The 22,927-nt window shown below is 42.9% G+C and overlaps 1 protein-coding gene across 1 annotated transcript in view; it reads right to left on the reverse strand.

The window, feature by feature from the left end:
• Window positions 1-7,143: 7,143 nt before the first annotated feature.
• SLC15A1 (solute carrier family 15 member 1) overlaps window positions 7,144-22,927 on the reverse strand; it is a 59,234-nt gene continuing 43,450 nt past the window's right edge. Inside the window, exons 16-23 of the mRNA XM_043582048.1 lie at window positions 21,968-22,087; window positions 20,541-20,687; window positions 19,636-19,685; window positions 11,158-11,265; window positions 10,930-11,041; window positions 10,243-10,386; window positions 9,139-9,246; window positions 7,144-8,220 (exon numbers count right to left, since the gene is read on the reverse strand). Coding sequence (XP_043437983.1) covers window positions 8,035-8,220; window positions 9,139-9,246; window positions 10,243-10,386; window positions 10,930-11,041; window positions 11,158-11,265; window positions 19,636-19,685; window positions 20,541-20,687; window positions 21,968-22,087 — 975 coding nt within the window. The 3' untranslated portion in view covers window positions 7,144-8,034. The remainder of the gene's footprint in view (window positions 8,221-9,138; window positions 9,247-10,242; window positions 10,387-10,929; window positions 11,042-11,157; window positions 11,266-19,635; window positions 19,686-20,540; window positions 20,688-21,967; window positions 22,088-22,927) is intronic.

The following is a 22,927-nucleotide window of genomic DNA, read 5'->3' on the forward strand; positions in this document are numbered from 1 at the left end:
ATGTTTTCACACGGTGCCAAATGCTGTGGTTTTCAACCTTGGTTCTTTATTAGAATCCCCAGGGGCATTCAGAAAAAACAACAAAACAAAACAGATGCCCAGGCTGCAACCCCACAGTTTTTTGTTTTTTTTTTTTAATGTTTATTTATTTTTGAAAGAGCACAAGTGGAGGAGGGGCAGGGGGAGAGAGGGGACAGAGGATCTGAAGCAGGCTCCACGCTGACAGCAGCAAGCCTGATGTGGGGCTCGAACCCATGAACCATGAGACGATGAGCTGAGCTGAAGTTGGACGCTCAACCAACTGAACCACCCAGGTGCCCCTGCAACCCCAGAGTTCTGATTTCAGTGGTCTAGAGTGAGACCCGTGCGTGATATTAAAGAATGGTTTAATCCTAAGATGATTCTAAAAAGCAGCCAGTGTTGAGAAACCACTGTACTGACAGCTTCCTAACATGCAGAGGTCCCTGTTGTGGCCCACAAGGCCCTGCGTGATCAATCCAGGTCACCCCTCCCTCATTCCTTGCTTATCACACTCTGTTCTCAAACACACCCACCGTATTCCCATCTCAGGACATATGCCCCTTGTTAGGGCCCCTTCTGGAATGTTCTTCCCCTAGACATTTGACTGTCTTGCTTCCTTACTCCATTCACATCTCTGCTCAAATGTCACCTCCTCAGAGACACCCTCCTTGACCACTCCATTTAAGATACCAGCCATGGGGCGCCTGGGTGGCTCAGTCGGTTGAGCCTCCTACTTCGGCTCAGGTCATGATCTCGCGGTTCGTGAGTTCGAGCCCCGTGTCCGGCTCTGTGCTGACAGCTCAGAGCCTGGAGCCTGCTTCAGATTCTGTGTCTCCCTCTCTCTCTGACCCTCCCCTGTTCATGCTCTGTCTGTCTCTGTCTCGAAAATAAATAAACATTAAAAAAAAAATAAGATACCAGCCTTCACCAGGCTCTGTCTCCTTACTCTGCTTATTTTTGCTTCATAGCACTTATCAACATCTGCCATTATGTTATATATTAATCTGGCTTACATCAGTGCCTGGAAAACAGTAGAAGCTTAATAAATATTTGTTGAATGAATCAATGAATGGATGAGGATATATGTAAAATGATGCAAACTCCGGCAGGTAGGAAGCGCTTGATGACTAGGTTTCTTTGCCAATTCACAAAAAGCCAGCTGCTTCCTCCGACTGCCTAGTGCCATCCTGAGGAACAGCGACCCCTGCTGGAATTTGTATCTGAGTCCCAGACAGGATGGAAGTCCACTAATGCCAGTCCCAAGAAAGAAGCTTCTAGAAATAGATATTCATTGGGGTACTTGGGTGACTCAGCTGATTAAGTGTCTGACTTCGGCTCAGGTTGTGATCTCACATTTTATGAGTTCGAGCCCCGCCTGGAGCCTGCTTCAGATTCTGTGTCTCCCTCTCTCTCTGCCCCTCCACTGCTCACGCTTTGTCTGGCTCGCGCGCTCTCTCTCTCTCTCTCTCAAAAATAAACATTTAAAAAAACTAAAAAAGAGAAATAGATATTCATTATCTGATGAGGCTTTCTGTTGTGTATGCATGAAAGATTCATAATAACTATTTCTGACATTCACAAAAAAAGCCTTTTGTTGGCACCACATATTCGCGAGCATGTTCTCTTCCGCCATCTTGTGGCCAGCCTGGGGAACTTCCAGACAAACTGTGTCATAACCTCACTTAGTCAAAGGAAATTTCCCGCAGCTGGGCTTGGCTAGAGCCATTTGGCAAAACACCTGTGGACATTTGATCAGGCCTCGGTGCTACCAATCTTCTTAGGCTCCCAATATTTAGACACGGAAAGCAATGGAGGTGACTGCTTGTTTGGGTAGCTTTTGCTGGGGGACAGCTGAGAGGAATGCCTAAGGGTCACCTCCCCCAGAGCCGAACCTTGCCTGGCCTTTGTCCTCCTATTCTGACACAGCCTCTACCGTGACCCTGGTCACACCCAGACCCCCACGATTTTGTCTGGCTACTCACTAAAGGCTTGTAAACTTCACAAGTTTATTTATCTATTTTGTACCCCCGGTATATTAAACCGTATTTAGCACAGAACAGGTGCTCACTAAACAGTTGTTATAGGGATAAAATAAAAATTGCCAGAGCACTTTATAGAGCACTTACTACATGCCATGCACTATATGAAGCCCAAGCACTTTCCATGCACAGTCTTATAAATCACGTGTCAATATTCCCAGGAGTGGCCCTGGAACTTGCTTAGTCCCCGACAGACAAGGACAGTCAGTGCCCGAATTAGTCGGCTTGGGCAGCCAGAACAAATGCCACAGACCCGGGGCTTAGATGACAGAAATGAATTTGCTCACCGTTCTGGAGGTTGGAAGTCCAAAATCAGGATGCCATGAGGGCTGGCTTCTGGTGAGACCATGCTTCCTAGCTTGCAGACAGCGCTTTCTTGCTGTGTCCGCAGAGTGAGAGAGAAATCTCTCGCTTCCTCTTCTTAGGAGGGCACAAATTCCATGAGGGCTCCCTCACTTGCTCCTGGGATGCCCGCTTGAGGGCCTTAATGCTTATTGGATACACATGGGCGTGACTTTTGGGCGTTGAGTGGGCCATAATGAGGATTCCTTTCAGGTGTGTAAACCAATCCAAGGACCCAAGTAAGTTTAATGACTTACTGAAGGTTATTCTTACTAAAGTTCAGTCTTCCCCATGACTAAAATCCTGGCTGAACGGCAGGGGGCAGCTGTGAATACCATCTCTGCCCAAAAGTACACTTTAGGGAAGGGCTCTTGGCATCCTTTGCCCGTGACCACAAGGCTGGGGAAACCTGTCAAACTGAGTTCCTTAAGGGAGAGAGGGGGTGCCTGAACCTCCCTTCTCTCTCTTTCCTGTGCTGAGGGGGGCAGAGAATGGGTTGAGAGCCACCTTTGAAATGGAAACTGTTAAGGGAAACACGTTCTTGGCTCAGCACTGAGGACAGGACAGTCCCCAGGCCCACAGGCTTGCTGCCCGGGACCAATCCCCTGACTCCCAACACTCACTGAAAGCTCTTAGGCCTCCACACTGGCCTCCAGGACAGTCAGCTCTAAGAAATGCGTGAATCTTTGTTGCAGGGGTTCCAGACCAGCAGCCCGACAGATCTAGCCCCTGTTCCTTTGGAGCTTTTCAACACATCTAGGAGCCTACAAGTCTCGTTAGAACAAGCCAGATGTTACAACCAATAAAAACTCCAGTGGCTCTGAATTGTCAGAGGCTAGCGGGGTGAGAGAAAGCAAGCAAGATCGAAAGCCATTCTGGTCACACTGCAGTGGATGGGGTTGGGCGTGGGAGGGGCTGCGTCCTGAGACACCTCAGAGCCCAGAGGCCCGCGCTCTGTCTCCACTGTTTACTGACTTTGATCAGGTTGGAGTCAGAGGCCCCAGACACACGGGGCTTTCTCTAGAAAGCCTGTAGTCCCTCTGACATCATGGCCTGGAGCCAAGTGGAAGGACTTTTTATTTATTTATTTGTTTTCTGGAGGCCTCTGAGAGGTTTAGGGAATGGGGAGTTACTGTTTCATGAGTATGAAGATCCAGTTCTGCAAGGTGGGAAAAGTCCTGGGGATGCAGGGTAGTGACGCTTGCACAGCAGTGTGAGTGCCCTTCATGCCACCTCAGGAGGGCTACGTGGCAAGTTTTGTCACGTATATTTTACCACAGTTAAAAAAAACCCGAACAGCTTGCACATTCTCTGCTGTCCTCCGCCTGCTGTCACTTCTGGTCTCCTTTTCTCTCCAGCACTGTCACTGGCTACCACTCCTTCTGCGGCTCACGTCTCTCCCCTCGCCCCAAGCCGCTGCCCCTCAGGGTGAGACGCTGGCCCCTGCAGGTCCTCAGAGCTAAGCACACCGACCGACCGGAGGAGCCACTGCCGGGACCCCCACTGGCAATGGGACGCAGAACTCAGATCCAAGGGAGGGGCTTCCGGTGTTTTCAGAGCACCACAAGGTCCTTAGAGGAGGTCCTGGCTCCCTCTGAGATGGTAAATGTGTTTTATCTTTTCTGTTTCATGCTTTGAGAACAGGGCTTACCAGTCTCTCCTCCCTACATATCTCCCTCCTGTCCATCTAGCCCAGCCCTGGGTTGTCCATCCTGGGTTTTAAGGGAGCTGCTTCTCTGAAGCTCTCTGGTGCCCCCTTTACAATGCCCTCACCAGCACGTGTTTAAAGGAGACAGAATAGCCAGGTGGTTAAGAGGCAGGTCTTTCTCTCTGCTCAGACTTGCTTGGGTTCAAATCCTGGCTCAGCCCTCTGCTAGGTATATGGCCTGGAGCAAGTAACTTAAGCCAGTTACTCCTCAATTTTCTTATCTCTGAAATGGGGGCAAGAAGACTTTCTTTAGTATTGTTAGAGTTAATCCCACACCGTCCATTAAACATTGGCTGTGAGAGGCAGGTTGGCACAATGGCTGGAAGCCTGGGCCCTGGAGCCAGACTGTGGATACGACCTTGGGCAGATTACTTGGTTTCTCTGTGGCTGTTTCCCCCTCTTTGGAATGGGAATAATAATAGTAATCTACATTATAGGGCAGTAGTAAGGACTGATGCTTGTAAACTTCATGCAATAACGTGCCTACAGTGTCCAATAAATGTTGTCTACTGTTTGCCACTTAAAACAATGACGCTGCAAAAAAATGCCACAATGCGTGATGAAATGCATGCAAAGTGGTCAACAAAAATCAAACTTGAACATACATTTAATGAAGTAATTTTATAGGGGCGCCTGGGTGCCTCAGTCGATTAAGTGTGCTATTCTTGGTTTCGGCTCAAGGTCATGGTCTCACTATTCATGAGATTGAGCCCTGAGTTGGGCTCTGTGCTCACAGCACAGAGCCTGCTTGGGATTGTCTCTCTCCCCTCTCTCTCTGCCCCTCCCCAGCTCACATGCTCTCTCTCTCAAAATAAGTAAACTTAAAAAGGAAAATAAAGTAATTCTATAAAGTCTAAAATAGACTGTAAGCTACATATTTAGTACCCCCAAGAAAAAGAACATCCACAAAAGTAAAAACAATAGCAAGAGAAATATGGAAACAAAACAAGAATAAGCTATTATGAAAAAGATTCACGTGTATATTATAAATACTTCTCAAAATAGTTTGGCTTTTAGGGGCAGGTGTTCCCCACTTTCTGAAAATTCGCATTATGCCATTTGACTTTTACGGAAACCTACATTAGTGCCTGTTGTTGCTAGTAGAAAGAAATCCAACGAGCATTTTTACTCTTACAAAAAAAGAGGGGGGTGGAAACCAAAATAGCATTTAGTGCTGGTTTTGAGGCCAGTGTCGTAGCGGCTGCACATGCCCTGAGCAGCGAGAGCCGTGCAGCCAAGCTCCTTCCCTGAGAACCACACTCAGCCTCTCAGCATCAAGCCGGAAGAGCTTTGAACTGTGTCTTTGAGTATCTAGGCTTTATCTCCATTTCCTTTGTGCATCTATTAGCAAGATGTGTTGTAAGGTATCAGAAGAGCCTGAGAGAGGTAATTTTGGGGGTCTGGGGGCATAATGGTAATGGCTTCTTTGCTTTCCACCATTTGAGCTGACAGAAGGCTTCACGGGAACACCCCACTTTCAGAGAGCGGGCAAAACCTGTGTAAGTGATGAAGTCCTACTATTTTCAACAAAAGCACTTCCAGTGCGGGTGCTCTCCCCAATCCATGCTGAAGCGTATTTAGCAGTCAGCCAACAACCGAGTCAGTGATCAGCCCAGAACTTAAGAGAAAGGCATAAAGCAAGAAAACATGAGGACCAAAAGACCCTGCGTTATTGACTTAGCCGGATGTGTCCCTCCGCTGTCCCCGCGCCATGACGTTTGCTATCATCCAATACCTTGCATCTACAACACCCATGCTGTCACCTGTCAGTCTTGATGATGTTTGGAGAAGTGGCTAATAATAGCTACAGGGAGGTAGCTATTTGACTCTGGAAACTCAGCCCTGAGCAGCACAGTGGCCTACTTCCATCTGTGCTCTCTCCTCATACCATTTAAAGATCAATAGAGACCACGTAGGCATCATCTCCATTCATATGCAAAGAATACCCCAGTGTTCATATCAGAGTCAAGGGGGTTTCATTCAAACATTGGGGAGTCTATTGTGGGCCAGATACCTTCAAATCAAGGATTTTTAAAGCTTCAGATTGTATGGTATTCTTTGCCTTGTAGGAGAAATGAAATCTAAAAGGTCCACTAAAAATCTGAAAGGACACTTAGGACTAGAATATCTTTGGAGGATTTAGAATTAGTTCTCTTTCAATGATTGGCCAGAGCAGGTAATGAGAACTGAGCTCGTCACTGTAGCTACTCGTCACTGTAGCTACTGGTCTGCCCCATCAAAGGCACCACATGTGAGTCAAAGGGCAGAATGATCAGGGAGGCAAAATTAGTAGTTCTTCATAGCTACTCTTTCATGCCAGACTTCGTTCATTAGGCTCATTCCCCTCACTGTTGAACATTCAGTTCCCCGCCTCTACCAGCATACCCCTCCCAGCCTGAGGGGAGCGCGTTGAGGCCCACTATGTTGCAGAGAATGAATGGAGAACGAGACACACACAAGAGCTTTCAGCCTAGGCAGAGTTGGACAGGGCGAACGGCGTGAGTGCAGTGGGTGGACGGCCGGGCTGGGGATGGGTAAACTCCTGGGGGAAGTGGCCCGAATCCTGAAAATCAAGAGGATTCAGCCGGGGGTGGGGAAAGGGTGGTTAGAGAGTATGTGTCTCAGGACCTGAGTTTTCTTCTGACCTGGAAATGAGAACTTGACGCTTTCCAGAAGAGGGTCATTGTTGGTTGGATTGGAGTGATCAGAGAGAAAGGAGATGTGTCATGAGAAGAGAAAGCCTCGTGGGCCTCAGTTAAAGAACGAGGACTTGATCCTAAGGGTCTTCAGCAAGGTTTGAGAGTCACATTGTTTCTCACTCTGGGTTTTTGAGCCTCCCCTTCCTTCAGTGTCCGTCGTGCAATGATGAGCTTGTGCACGAAGCATCTTGGAAGCCTGGCCCAGGCCCTTCCTCCTAATCGATTACAGGGGCAAGTTCCAACATTCAGAGCTGTACACAAGTTTGTTTTTGTAGGAGTGACAAAGCAGAATTTTCTGGGTCTGATAACCTGAGATAAATACTTACAGGATGAATCAAGCACGAAGTCTTTATAACGCTCTACAAGAATTTTTGTTCCAGCAGAAAAATGCTTATGAGTATCAAGAAAAACAAGATGGTACATAAATATGCACGTAGAAACCTCTATATCCCTGGGAAAAATAGGACTGGGAAGAAATAAACCTTATATTTCGTGTTCCTGGAATTTATTGTACGTGGGCATTGCTTTTGTTCATACTTTTATCAACCTCTGATGACACTTTATTGAGTGTACATGACTTTTAGAATCAGGACCCATGTTAAGGATTTCTTATCCTACCCCCAGAACACACAGACACTTGCTCTTAAGAACAGGAAGGTATTTCATACATTCCTGAAACTCCAAAAGTCATTACTGGCCTTTACCTGAGTGGTCTTTTGAGTCACACAAAATTTAAAGAGGTAGGGAATGGAAAAAACAAAACAAAAAAACAAAAGGTAAAGTTATCAGTTAATACTAGCCGGTGCTTATTATATTCCATTCTAAAGCCTGTAAATTCACTTTTTCACATTGGCTCCTGCCGCATCGAACAGTGTTTTCAAAGAGTGCTGGAATGCAAACAATATGGAACTTTGCCACCCTTTCAAAAAGTTTAGTCCAAAATAACTTCATTCATGTGGTAGAAAAGGAGTTAAAGGCAGGATAGAGACTCATGGTTGTAGAAGTGTATGTATGTGTGTATGTGTGCATGCTTTAAATATGACTTTTCTTTAAAAAAAAAAAAAAAAGACTTCTTCCAGACTTTTAGGTTCACCGCTGGCAGCTTTTAGAAAAGAGCTTTCTTGGTTCGCAATTCTGAAGTCTTCCCCATCAGTGTCCTGCCACCAGGGGACAGAAGCCAGGGCATGTTCCGGACCCAGTCCATCCTCCACTTGCTTCCTGACATTTACATCTGCGTCTGTGAGACGGGAGTCACCGTGGAATAGCTATTTTCCAGGCTCTTTTTCTTGTCATCATCATCAAACTGAGCCTCGATCTCCGCTGGATTGATGTAAGTATAGAAACGGGCCATGATGGCAAATATCACGCAGACAACCAGAAGCAAGGCCGCAAACAGAATGTACTCAGCCCACTTTAAAGGAATTGGAGTTGGAGCAAGAAAAAAAACAACAGAGACGATACAGGTTATGGTAAGGTACGCATCGGGAGTACATTTTCTTGCTATGTCTAGGTAAGAGGTGCTTTGTGATTAAATCGTTATGGACAATTGGCAGCTGTTACCATAGATACAGAATGGCCCGCTTTGCTTGAGTGCCCAGGTATAAAGATAACATTTTTTTAGCAGCAGCTGGAGTGCAAAAATCAAGAGTTTGGGGAGATGAGAGAAAATTTCTGAAAAACCCACGTTAAGGGACATAGCTGGTCCCTAGAAGGATGGGGGCCCAGAGAACACCACACAGTACCCTTGAGGGAAAAATAATGTGCTGAATTGTTCTAAGACCCCCACGTTATCTTTTGGCAGTATCTTGAGGTTATGAGCACACAGCATTAGCATATGCTCCGATGGGACCAGAGAGAGAAGTAAAGAAACAGACAGGGTAAGGGACGACCCCCTTATGAGGTACAGATGCCGAAGTGTGGAAGGGAACGGTTTCAGTATCAGAAAAGCCCTCGTTTTATGTTAGCTGGAAAAATTACAATCGCCTTTAGAATGGCTCCACCTTTAGATATTATGAAGCTTTCTGGAAAATATGTGTGGCTTGGGGCCATTAAGCTGCATTCACAGAAGCTAGGAAAGATCTTTCCTTTGGCAGTAAACCACACTAGGTTGTAGGTATGTTAACCCAACCTAGTTATTTTGGTTGTCACCTTCCAACTGTGCAACACCAAGGGTAAATATGGAGAATCAGCACACGCTTGGCCAAAAGACTGTTTGCTCATCACCCTCTCTGGCTGGTTTTATCCAATCATTACCCAATCATTAGAGTCATCATGACGACCAGTGACACATAAGACAGAGGCTCGTACGATCTCTTTGTCTACTCTGTACCTGTTCGCTGAACTGGCCTGCTCCTGCTACAATAAGCACAATGATGTTGCCGACAGCCACTGTCAACAGCCATCCCGCCTGAAGCACCGACTTCATGTTGGAGGGGGCCTGAGGAAACAAAACAAAGTGAATCCCGATCTAAGCTGCAACCACAGAGCTGGAGAACACAACTTACTGATTCTTTAATTAGGCAGCTCACCCTAAAAATGCACACTGAGGGGGCGCCTGGGTGGCTCAGTCAGTTGAGCGTCCAGCTCTTGGTTTCAGCTCAGGTCATGATCCCACGGTTCGGGGGATCGAGCCCCATGTGGGGCCCTGCGTGGACAGCACAGAGCCTACTTGGGATTCCGTTTCCCTCTCCCTTTGCCCCTTCCCCCTCTAAAAAGTAAATAAATATTTTTAAAAATGCACATTGGGGTGCCTGGGGAGCTCATTCGGTCAGGCATCCAACTTTGGCTCAGGTCATGATCTTGTAGTCCTGTGAATCTGGGCCCCGTGTCGGGCTCTGTACTGACAGCTCAGAGCCGGGAGCCTGCTTCAGATTCTGTATCTCCCTCTCTCTCTCTGCCCCTCCCCTACTCACACTCTGTCTCTCTCTCTCTCTCTCTCTCTCTCTCTCTCTCTCTCTCATAAATAAACAAACATTAAAAAAATAAATAAATAAAAGCTAGGCCTTAATCAGTGTGTTTACTGGTAGCTATGAAGAGATCTCAACTGAGCCTTAATGATCACAAAGACACGGACCTGGAAGTGAACGCCAGTAGGAACAGCTGACATCTTAGTTGTTTCAGGGTATAGAATTCGCTGCCTATCATGACCCTGGTCATGGTCATTAATACAGTTCTTCCCACGTAGGACTCTAAATCTCTAGTATATGATATGGGAATTCAGCATCATATGATATACACCCCCAAGAAGCTAAACAGAGTCATAATACTATTCGACGACTTGGTCATCTCAAAAGCCTTGTTTGGTGGAATTTACCATAATGCTTTCTCGCATTTTCTGAACTATGAACGGAGAGCTTATTTAAATTAAGTCCCAGCAGCATTTTTTGAAGGCAGAAGCCTGGGGGAGGGGTGGTAGAAACAGTGACCAAGAGACCTGAGAATATGAGAACTCCAATCCCGTGACAGAGAAAACCACTTCACCGCAGGTGATCAGGAAATACTGTGGGATCTGCAGAGCCATGTTAACTGTGTTGGGTGCAATATCTTCAAACATGTGCAATTCAGCACAGCCGTCACTCTAAACCAGTAAGGCAAAAAGTGAGAAGAAATTAAAATGGAGATTGCTTCTAAAATAAAAATTGCTCAAACAGGCAAATGGAGTCTGGACTTCTAGGATCACGTCAGATGATTTGTCAAGGAAGTACACATTTTAAACGTAAATATGCAACAGTGCATTTTATGCTCGTGATGAAACGGCCTTGGTGAGATTTGAAAATCTGTTCACCGGTGTTTTTCTCTTAAATCAGAGAGCACATTGGAAGTCGGGTTTGTTTAAAATGTTGCCATCTCTTTGGACTAAAAGTTCGTAAGTCCGTGTAAATAGATTATGAAGCAGCAGCAAATACTAGCCAGCATGAACTTTTAGAGTTAATTGGTCTGTTTATTTTTATTCTAAAAATGACAGTGAACTTAAGTCAATGCTAAGTTAAAGGATCAGTGGAGAACTGAATGAATTCTAAGCCCATTTAAAATACAGACACTAATATTACCCCAGTTAAATCGTTAGCATGACCTAAGTGTTTGCGTAGAAGTTCTGATAACAACAGAATGAGTTACTGACCTTCCTTCTGATTACATAGGTATAGGCACTACCGAATTCCAGGTTGGATGATTGGAAATCATTCTTACACTGTGGTGGAGTCTGTTGTGTTGGGCTTAGCGTAAAGCTTTTTCTATAAAGAGAAAGAGTAACATAGGTAAACATTCCTGGTTTTAACAGCTTCGATGTATTGTTTAAAGAAGAAGACTCGAAACCCTTGAACTTTAGAGCACAGTGACCGGTACTTACACGCCCAAAGGAAAAAACTGATATTCGCTGGCATTGTGACTGGTGACGTTCACATACACTTTTCCATCCATTGTGATGTTGAAGCTGTCATCGAAACTATTTATAAATCTGAAACAGAAAACCATCTGTCTTGTGACTGGACTATGGGATACTTGGCTTTAGGTCATAGTTTGTGCACCTGAACTTGGGCTATGCTCTCTTTTGGAAGGAGTTTAAGATGTTTACAGATTTCTAGACTATAAAGGCAGAAAGAAGCGACCCTAGGTTGGTCCTTGTTCACCTGCTCATGAAAACACACCCCAAAGAATTTACCACAATTCTCTCCCCACAGCTGTTCTAAGTACTTTGTAACTAGGTACCATTTCTTTTCTTAAGTTTATTTATTTATTTTGGGGAGGGGGAATGACATGAGCGGGGGAGGGGCAGAGAGAGAGGGAGAGAGAGCATCCCAAGCAGCCCCAACTTGGGGCTTGATGTTACAACTGTGAGATCATGACCTGAGCTGAAATCAAGAGTTGGACACTTAATGGACTGAGTCCCCTGGGTGCCCCACTGGATACTATTTTAATGGTATGTTAGGCTGTTAGTATGGATTGAAATAGGTGCCGAGCACCCCCTTCAAGAAGGCAGCGTGTCTTTGTGTTCCTTGCTCCGAAGCTTTAGAGCTAAAGCAGTGAAGCCCATGTAAATAGTCCATGAAGAAGCATCAAATACTGGTCCGCGTGAAAAGCAGAAGTTGCCTGGTACCCTAACAGACAGTCTCCATCGGGGGCTTCTTTTTGGGGGGTGGGGATGGAAGGCCATTTCCTGTCCTTTACCTCTTAGAGCCTGAGCAGGGACAGGCTCCAAGGAGTGGAGAGGAAGAAGTGGGCCAGTTCAGCAACCAGAGACAGTTTTGGGGGAGCTCCCTTCAGGTCTGCAGGTCCTCGAGTGATGGTGACTGGCACCTCACTAGATAACAGATAGGAGGGCAGCACCCACAGGACTTGCTGCTAGGTTCCAAGGCTTCCGGGTTCTGCAAAGTCCCCTATGCCTAAGCTACACATGGAGCCAGTTGAGTTGTTTGCCTTCAAAGGACCATATAGATGGTGACAGTGTAGACAGATGATTAGATCCCATCCTTAGATGTTCCGGGCTGCAGAAGACGCTGATGCTCTTGTCCTACACAGGAGAGGCGGGTGCTGCCCCAAATAAGACCAGCTGATTTTTCCCACCAGATAGGTGAGTGAAAGCTTTCAGCAGGTTAAGCAATTTAAAGAATGGGAAGTAATGAGATTGTATACCTAAGTACTGTAGAGAACAATTTAACCTGTACATTCCTAAAACATACGGCCGAATTTCATCAGCTTTGTGGCAACAAGTAATGTCGGTCAAATTCTAGGTACCGGGAGAACATTTCCCTGAATTAAGCTCAGGTGCTGAAGTCCCTGGGCATTGGATTTGATGTAGTTTGACAGGTGCTTAACATAGAACACAGAATGTGACACCGATCAGCAGGACCCTAGGTCCTAGGTAGACACCTAGGAGTGAAATGGCTGGGTCATATGGTCACTCTCTGTTTAACATTTTGAGGAACAGTTTTTCAAAGTGTCTGCATCATGTCGTCATTTTACATTTCCACCAGCACTGCTGAAGGATTCCGACGTGTCCACATCCTCACCAACACTTGTGATTGCCTTTTTTGTTGCTTTTGTTTTCGCTTTTGGCTAGAGCCTAGTGAGTGTGAAATGGTATCTCTGAGGTTTTGATTTGCATTGCCCTCATAATTAATGATGCTGAGCATCTCCTCCTCTGTTTTTAGGCTGTTTGTATATTTTCTTTGGAGAAACATCTCTCTAAAAATGTCCCATTTAGGGCAGGGGAGAGGGGAAATGGGTAATGGGCACTGAGGAGGGTGCTTGTTGGGATGAGCACTGGGTGTTCTATGTAAGCGACGAATCACCGGGATCTATGCCCCCAAACAAGAGCACACTGTATACATTGTGTGTTAGCTAACTTGACAATAAATTATATATTAAAAGAAAGAGTCCCATTTAAAAATTGGGTTATTTGTGTTTTTACTCTTGACCTGTAAGAATTCTTTATACATTCAGAATCTCTCATCAAATATATGAATTGCAAATATTTTCTCTCATTCTATGGGTGTTTTACTTTCTTGATGATTTCATTGGTAGTAAAAAAGCTTTCCATATGATGAAGCCCAAGTTACTACTTTTTTCTTTTGTTGCTTGTCCTTCTGACTTCATATCCAGGAAACCACTGTCTAACCCAAGGTCACAAAGATTTACTTCCAATTTTTGTACCACCAGTAAATAAAAATACTTGTAAAATATTGGGGTTTTTACTTTGCTCATTCTTTTAATATATTTTAAAATTATTTATTAATTTGGTATAATAATTTATGTATATACTTAATAACAGATACCATACTCATACATTTTGGGTATATGTTCAAAATATTTTTATTGGATGTGATAAAAGTTTTGAAGCCTACCTCTCTAGGGAAACTTTGCACATAGGGACAAAAATACATGTATGAATGTGAATTATGGCTGTTTGGAAAAATGGCAGTAACCTAAATTTCCTTGAAGAAGAGAATGGGTAAATAAATTATGAGGTGGAATTTTATATAGTGGTTTAAGTGAGTGGAGATAAGGGATACGTATAGCTATATGGTGAAATATTAAAATAGTATTTTATAATATTACAGAACATAAGGAGGAAAATAACATATTAAGTTTAAAAAGACTCAAAAACATTATTTGTAAATATGTACATATATAGCAATATGTAATGCTAAAAAATTCATGAGAAAGATCCATATCAAATTCTCAACCAACTTTTGACCAAAGTATCATTACTTCATGTAAAGGACTCTTTGAAGGTAGTCCAGATATGTCTTGCAACTAATTTACCGATACCACATAATTAAAAGGATTCCATTTTAATTATGTATTCTTTCTGTGTATTCTTTCTTTAATTCACGCATTACTCAGAAATCTGACCTCCCGAAATTCTTGGAGTTGTCCTATTTATCAGTTTCTGACATTAGTTTTTCAGAACTTCCCTTTTTAACGGGTTGTCTCCTAGACAATGCTGAAATAGCAAATCCTTTGATCCACTAAGGATTTAATGTTGCCAGTGAAAAGAAAACAAGTTCCTGGCTTCTCTTTTTACCACACTGGGTGGGTTGGTGGGGTAAAATGTTGCTGGTTTTATGTATCTCCATAAAGACAATTTAAAGAAAGGGAAAAAGAATGAAGCTTTAGCATAGCACCAGAATGAGAAAGGACACCACGATTTAAACTGTTCAAAGTTTCCAAAGTTAGGAGACATTTTTGAAGAAATGAAAATGATGATTCTGAGGCACAAAGGAAATACCAGAGGCACTTCCAGCTCAGACGAAATATGAAGATCAGGAAAGGGCCAAGTGACCATCATCAGAAGATTTCCTTCCGGATCTGCTAGGACAGTTGTGTGTATGTGCATGCATGAGGGATGGAGGAACGATCTAGAAGACACAAAAGAAGATGTCATGGACTTAACTGTGTCTCCCGGCCCCCTCTCTCCAATTCACATGTTGAGGTCCTAACCCTCAGTACCTCAGAATGTGACCGTATTTGGAGGCTGGGTCTTTCAAGAGGTAAAATGAAGTCATTAGGGTGGGCCTTAATCCAAGATCACTGGTGTCCTTATAAGAAGAGGCGATTAGGATACAGACCCACAGAAGAAAGACCATATGAAGACACAGAGAGAAGATGGCCATCTCTAAGCCAAGGGGAGAGGCCTCAGAGGAAACCAGCCCTGCCAATGCTTTGATATTGGACTTCCAGCCTCCAGAACTATGAGGAAATAATTTTCTGTTGTTTAAGCCTTCCAGCCTGTGGTACTTTGTTACGGCAGCCTTAGCAAACTCATACAGAAGAGAACAAAGAAAGAGAGGAAGAGCCAAAAATCAAAAGGGCCTAGGGCTGGCTACTACCCACATGCAGTTATACTGCAGGGAAACCTGAGCACACCAAGGAGAAAGAAGATACGGCTTGGTGAAATGAAATTAAATCAACTACAGAGAGTGGCAGACGCTGTCTGTCTGTCTATCTGTCTATCTATCGTGAGTACAATTAGGTGCTAGATGCCAACAGAGATAAGATTCTAGAGTTCTAGGAAGGCAATGGTGGCTAACCTGTGACCAAGTGTGAGAACAGAAAAGCACTCCCAGGCAAGCAGGGACTCGCAATTTACCTCACAGCTTTTCTTGGTCAGATATTTGAGCACGGTCTTAGCAAAACAAGAAAGGTGCCCAAGAAAGATGATATGGAGTTCAAGAAAGAAAGGCGCTAACCTGGGCAAACAGACAATTCTAGGAGGACAGCGGCATCTCAGGACTACAGAGCAAATGCCCTAGTTAGATTAAAGAGCGTGCTTGAGAGTTGGTTCTCAAAGAGGAAAGTGAATTCCCTTGATCCAATCCCTGGAGATAAAGGTTTATCCTTTTGTCAACAAGAGGCCAAGTGAGTTACAGGAAAAAACAAAGGTTGTGCAAGAAAACCTTAGTTTAAAATTAAAGCAGTCAGGGGCACCTGGGTGTCTCAGTCGAGTGTCTGACTTCAGCTCCGGTCATGATCTCACGGTTTGTGAGTTCGAGCCCCACATCAGGCTCTCTGCTGTCAGCACAGAGCCAGCTTCGGATCCTCTGTCCCCCTCCCTCTCTGCCCCTTCCCTGCTGGCACACTCTCTCTCTCTCTCTCAAAAATAAACATTAAAAAAAAAAAGAATTAAAATTAAAACAATCAAGATGTAGTACCACCGAACAATTCAAGGTATATAACAGAATATTCCAATTAATCTTGACATTCAGAACGTTTCCATTTGAGGATATATTTTCTTTTTTTTTTTTTTAACGTTTATTCATTTTAGAGAGAGAGAGAGAGAGAGACAGAGCATGAACAGGGGAGGGGCAGAGAGAGAGGGAGACACAGAATCTGAAATGGGCTCCAGGCTCTGAGCTGTCAGCACAGAGCCCGACGCGGGGCTCGAACTCACGGACCATGAGATCGTGACCTAAGCCGAAGTCAGACGCTTAACCGACTGAGCCACCCAGGCGCCCCCAGTTCTATGAATTTTAACACATGTCTAGATTCATATAAATACCACTACAACCAGAACACAGACCAGTTCCCCAAATCTCCCTCGCGCTGCCCATAGCCAAACCTCTCCTCCACTCCCAACCACTGATCTGTTCCCACATCCTTATAATTGTTTTGACCATTGTCAGAATGCCATGTGAATGGAATTATATAGTACGCATCTAACTTTTTTGAGATCGGCTTCTTTCATGGCATGACGCATTTGACATTCATTTATATTATTGTATATGTCAATAGTTTGTTCCTTTTTTGAGTAATATTCTTTCATGTGGATGTACTATAGTCTCTTGTCTGTTTATCCATTACCCACTGAAGGTCATTTGGGTGACTTCCAGTCTTTGGTGATTATGATTAGAGGTTCTATGAACATTTGTGTATAAGTTTTTATGTGAATGTAAGTTTGCATATATTTTTAATTAAAATATTTTTTTAATTTAAATTTTTTTTTAATTTGAGAGAGAGAAAGAGCACAAGAGCACAAGCAGAAGAGGGGCAGAGGAAGGGGGAGAGAGAGAGAAAGAGAGAAAGAGAAAAAGAGAGAGAGAGAGAGAGAGAGAGAGAGAGAGAGAGAGAGAGAATCTTAAGCAGGCACCATGCTCTGCTCAGAGCCTGATGCAGGGCTCAATCCCATGACGCTGGGATCATGACCTGAACCAAAATCAAGAGTCAGATGCTCAACTGACTGAGCCACCCTGGTGCCCCAAGTTTGCATTTCTTTAGGATAAATATCTGAGAATGGATGGCTGGGTTGTATGGTAAGTATACATTTGACTTTATAAGAAACTGCCTCACTGTTTTTCAACAAAGCATGGTTACTCTGTCTCCTCACCAGCATTTGGTATTATCAGTTAAAAAAAAATTATTAGAGCCGTCTAATAGGTATGTCATGCAACTCACCGTGGTTTTAATTTTAATTTTTTTAATGGCCAATGATGTCGAACATCTTTTCACATGTTTATTTGCAATGGATATATCTTCTCTGTTGTAATGTCAAAATCTTTTGCTGTTTTTTAACTGGGTTATTTTCTTATTATTGAGTTTAGAGAGTACTTTATATATTCTGGATACAAATACTTAGATATATGATTTGTAAATATTTTACGCCAGAATGTAGCTTACCTTTTCATTCTCTTAACAGTGAGATTTACAGAACAAAGGGTTTTAGTTTGGATGAACTCTAATTTACCTATGTCTATATATCTATATGTATATGTTAAAATGAAATATTATTCAGCCATTAAAAAGGAGGCACTCCTGCCATTGTGACAACATGGATGAACCTAGAAACATCATGCCAAGTGAAACAAGCCAGACAGAAAAAGACAAATACTGCATGGCATCACATATATATATGGAATCTAAAAAAAAAAAAAAAGTTGAACTCATAGAAGCAGAGAGTAGAATGAATGGTGGTCGCCAGGGACTGGGGGTGGGAAACAGGGACACGTTGGGTTAAAGAGCACAAACTTAGTTCCAAGAGGAATAAGTTTCGAGGTTCTAATGTACAAATGGGGACTGTAATTTGTAACACCATATTGTATACTTCAAGTGCACTAAGTGATTAGATCTTAAGCATTCTTACCACACACGCAGAAGGTAACTAAGGTGATTGTGTTAATTTGATTGTAGTAAATGCTTCACAATGTATACATATATTGAACCATCATGTTGAATACTTTAAATATATACAATTTTATTTGTCATTTTATACCTCAATAAAAGTGGAAAAAGTCATAGAAAAATACTGCTATGATTTTGATAGGAATTGCACTAAACCGAGGGGCCAGTTTGGGGAGAATTGACATTGTCACTATATTAAGTCTTCTTTTCTTTTAACTTTTATTTCTTAAATTTATTTTTATTATTTTATTTTTTTAAAAGCCTTTTAAAGTTTACTTATTTTTGTGAGACTGCGAGCGGGGGAGGGACAGAGAGAGAGAGAGAGACACAGAATCCAAAGCAGGCTCCAGGCTCTAAGCTGTCAGCACAGAGCCCAACACGGGGCTCAAACTAACCAACTGAACTGCAAAGATCATGATCTGAGCTGAAGTTGGACACTCAATCAACTGAGTCAACCAGCCCCCTTTTTTCTAACTTAAAAAAATTATTTTATTCATTCATTCATTCATTTATATTTTAGAGAGAGGGCTTGTGTGCACACGTGCACAAGCAGGGAGGGGCAGAGGGAAAGGGAAAGAGAATCTCAAGCAGGCTGCATGCTCAGCACAATGCCCAATGCGGGGCTCAATACCATAACCCTGAGATCATGACCTGAACCAAAATCAACAATTGGTCACTCAATTGACAGAGCCACCTTGGTATCCCTATATTAAGTCTTCTAATCCATGAATCCAGCATATCTCTCCATTTATTTCACTCACTCTTAGTTTCTTTCATAAGCCTTTTGTAGTTTTAGTTCTCAAATCTTGTATATGGCAATAGTCAAAAAAATGATAACGATGTGGGAACAGATCAGTGGTTGCCTTGGGCTAGGAGTGGAGGAGAGGTTTGGCTATCGGCAGCACGAGGGAGATTTGGGGAACTGGTCTGCATTCTGGTTGTAATGAATGGTGTTTATATGAATCTAGACCTGTGTTAAAATTCATAGAACTGTACACCACGTTTTATTAGATTTGCAGCTAGTATTTTATCTTTTTTTGGAGCTATTGCATAGTTTTAGAGTTTCAGTTTCCAATCATTCATTACTGGTATATAGAAATGTGATGCTTTGTTGTGTTGCCCTTGTATTTTGTGCCATTTCTACACTTGTTCCTAAACTCACTTACTGATTCTATGAGCTTTTTTGGTAGTCTTTGGGACATTCTGTGCAGATACTTATGTCATCTGTGAGTAGGAATAGTTTATTTCTTCCTTTCCAATCAAGATGCTTCTTTTTCTAGTCTCATTGCACTGGTGTCTAGAAGGATACTGAATAGGAGTGGATAGCGCGGATGATCTTACGGGAAGAGCATTCAGACTTTCACCGTTAAGTGTAACGATAGCTTAGGTGTTTTAGATGTCCTTTTTCAGAGTAAGGAAGTTCTCTTCAACTACTAGTTTGTTGAAGTTTTTTTTTTTTTTAAATCATGAATGGACACTGAAGTTTATTAAATGCTTTTTCTGCATCCATTGATATGATGATATGGGTTTTTTTCTTTAGTTTATTCAGATGACAGTTTATCTTGATTGATTTTTTTTTTTGAATATTGAACCAGCCTTACATTCTTTGGATAAATTCCCATACTCTCCTTGTCACAGCTGGACTTTATTATGGGAATCATCACTTCCATAAGAAGCTGATAAAACTTAAGTTTTAAAGAAATATACATACCTGATGCCATTTTCCCCTTTTTCTGGCTTCTGGTTAAGGCCATCTTTTACCTGAGAAAGAAAGCATTTTCAAATCTTATCCACTTGAATAAGTTCAGATTACCATTTCAGCCTTTGAGAAGGAGAATGACGTTGACATATATCCTAGGAGCTAAGGGCATAATGATTATATGTGCAGGGCTCCAACCTTTGGCCTTGGTTTTCTTTAACGTTAACATGAGCCTCCACAATTTTTGATGCTTGCTTTCTGGAGGTTCCACAGAACCCTACTGTCCAGGAATTTGGAATGAGTCACTCAAGAACTCCCTAATAAAACACATGACCAAGAAGTCTTAATTCCATATTGTAGTTTTATAGAAGGTCACCTAAATTTACCTTATAGAATACCCACAACTCCTTCACTTGGTTCAACTATACCTTCATAGTTTCTTTATATGTGGATTGGCTTATAAGCACTTGTATTTTGTCATGAAATATTTTGTGTATATTTTTATTGCTTTTACCTAATATATTTACTACATTTTTAAGGGACTGCTTTAATTTTCCAATTACTCAGTGTGAATTTTATAACCAATACAATTAAAGATATATTGAAAATCTTATCTCAAAAAGTTGCTAAGAATGCATATATGTATTCTGTGTGACTTGTATGCACTCGCCCCCCCCCTCACTATATCATGCCCCAAAGTTCTTTTTAAACATTTGAATTAATATTAATCCTTACCATCTATCACTCAAACTTTTATTGGAAGTCAAATGACTTGTACCCTTGAAGAAGGAAGACTTGAAGATGATCTTACATAATTATAATTATACTACATGGGGTAAAAGAAAGTCACACCATTCACAGGCTGTTTCCAACATCACAAATAGTAAAGAATCAGCTGTAGGTGTCTAACTACTTACCACGCGGTAGTTATTGGGGGCCCACACTAGCAGGGTATGGCGATGGCCCTGCTCAAACTTATGAGTTACTGGAGTGATGGGTAATCCAGTAGAAGAGATGTTTATACTTGTCAGTTTGTCTACATCAAACGTCATAAATTCATTTGTCTATAACGGGAGAAAAGGAGTCAAAGTTAATACCATAGCATCTTATTCTGCACTGTCATGCAGAATAACTGCACACTGCCATGGCATATCATTTGACATCCCCAGTTGACATTCATACACATCAAAAAAATGCCTTGAGGGGCAGGGCGGGGGGTGCTTGGCTGGTTCTGTCAGTAGAGCATGTGACTCTTAATCTCAGGGTGGTGAGTTGAGTTCAAGCTCCACATTGGGCACAGAAGCTACTTGGAAAGAAAAAGAAAGAAAGAAAGAAAGAAAGAAAGAAAGAAAGAAAGAAAGAAAGAAAGAGAGGAAAGAAGAAAGGAAGGAAGAAAGAAAGAGAGAGAGAGGGAGGGAGGGAGGGAGGGAGGGAGGGAGGAAGGAAGAAAGAAGCCTCCCACCCACTCTTTTGAACTCTGTCATGAACTTCTTTAGTGTTACACAAGAATTATACTTTTTGTACAGCATTTTACTATTATTTCATTTTATGAAAATAAATGTTCTGGAAATCATTTACACCATTGGTCAAAGAGTAGTTTTAGAGGAAAAGCCGTACCCCTGGTGACAATCAGTACTGGACTGCTCTGAGCACTCAGAAGTTAAATTTTCTTTTTTCTTCGAGATTGTCAGTTTCATAAGCTATAAGGAAGCGGTTCTTAACCGTGGCTGAACAGGAGTGAGACCAGTTAAATCAAAATCTATGAGGTATCAGAATTTTCAAAGCTCTCTAGGTGATTCCAGTATGGACCCAAGGATGATAACCTCTAATTGAGACCAGCGACCATCCAGATTAGGGTTTTCCAACCTTGGCACTATTGACGTTTGGGGCCAGATAATTCTTTGTTGTGGGACTGTGTGTCAGCATCCCTGGCTTCTTACATATGAAATGCCAAGAGCACACTCTCAGTTGTGACAATGAAAAATGTTTCCAGAAATTTCCAAATGTCCCCTCTGGGGGCAAAATAGCCCCTAGTAGAGAACCATTGCCAGATCCTTGCTGTTTAAAATGTGGATCCATGCATGAGACAGCATGTTAAAAATGCAGCATTTCAGACCTACTGATTAAGACTCTGCATTTCATAAGCTCCCCAGGTGATTCACATGTACATTAAAGTTTGAGGCACACTGGTCTGGAGTGAGGCCAAAATGAGACCAAGATAACAAGACATTTCACTTCTGGACTTGTAGGAATTACATAAGGGTCAAGAAGATCAGTTTCTTCAAATCCTATTATAATTCAGGTCAGAAGATAAAAAAAGGAAGTTGAATTCCCTTCTACTTACCTGGGACATTTGGTCAAGTGTCACCGTGCTTCCAGGAAAATATACAGTCATGTTATCATTTCCTATATTCAGTACTTTAATCTGGACTTCGTTTTGTTTGGGGAAGACTGGAAGAGTTTTCTGAGCAAAATAAAAGAAGATTAGCAGTGATGTCTCCATGCACATTGAAGATAAGCTTGCCCTAGCACGACAGTCACCACCCCCCCACCCCCACCCCTGCTACAGCACAGAAAGCCGCACCGGCTGAGATAACAAACTCCCCTGTGAAGTCTTCAGTTGTTCACCTCATGGCACCCACAGAAAATGATGCTTGTACAAAACATGGAAGAAATCACAAAGAGGCTGCTCTGGGTCTTACCTAGCCACCTCCAAGTCAAAGGATACCAGGTTATGAAGCCTGCTCTCTGAGGAGGTCAGAGTAACCACAGCCCAAGTGAATGTTTATCTTGTTGTGACACGTGAGATCTACTCTCCTGGAGGCCACCATCATCCCCTCTAACTTTGGGAGCCTGGACCACAGCCTTGACAGTGCTCTCGACATCCTTCCGTAGGTATTCTATGCCCTCCTGCCTCCACACATTCCTTCAGGGCTTCTGCCTTCTCCCTGTAGTGCTCTCTCTCAAATCCTGGGGTCCCTGGAGCAATCCTTTCAATTCTAGTCTAAAAGCCTACACTAGTCCCACAGTTCATTTTGCACAAAGCGAGCTATGTTCCAGAGCAAGTCAGTACACGCACGTTCACAGGAACAGACGCACGGTAGCCAAAACATGAAAGCAACGCAAATGTCCACTGACGGACGACTGGATAAACAAAACGTGGTCCATCCAACAGTGGACTATGATTCCACTTTACCAAAGAAGGAGATTCTGACACCTGCTACCGCATGGAAGAAGCTTGGGGACATTATGCTTGGTGAAACAAGCCACCCAACAAAGACCTCTTGGTGTATGAATCCACTTT

This window comes from Prionailurus bengalensis, chromosome A1 (assembly GCF_016509475.1).
Source record: "Prionailurus bengalensis isolate Pbe53 chromosome A1, Fcat_Pben_1.1_paternal_pri, whole genome shotgun sequence".
Taxonomy (NCBI): domain Eukaryota; kingdom Metazoa; phylum Chordata; class Mammalia; order Carnivora; family Felidae; genus Prionailurus; species Prionailurus bengalensis.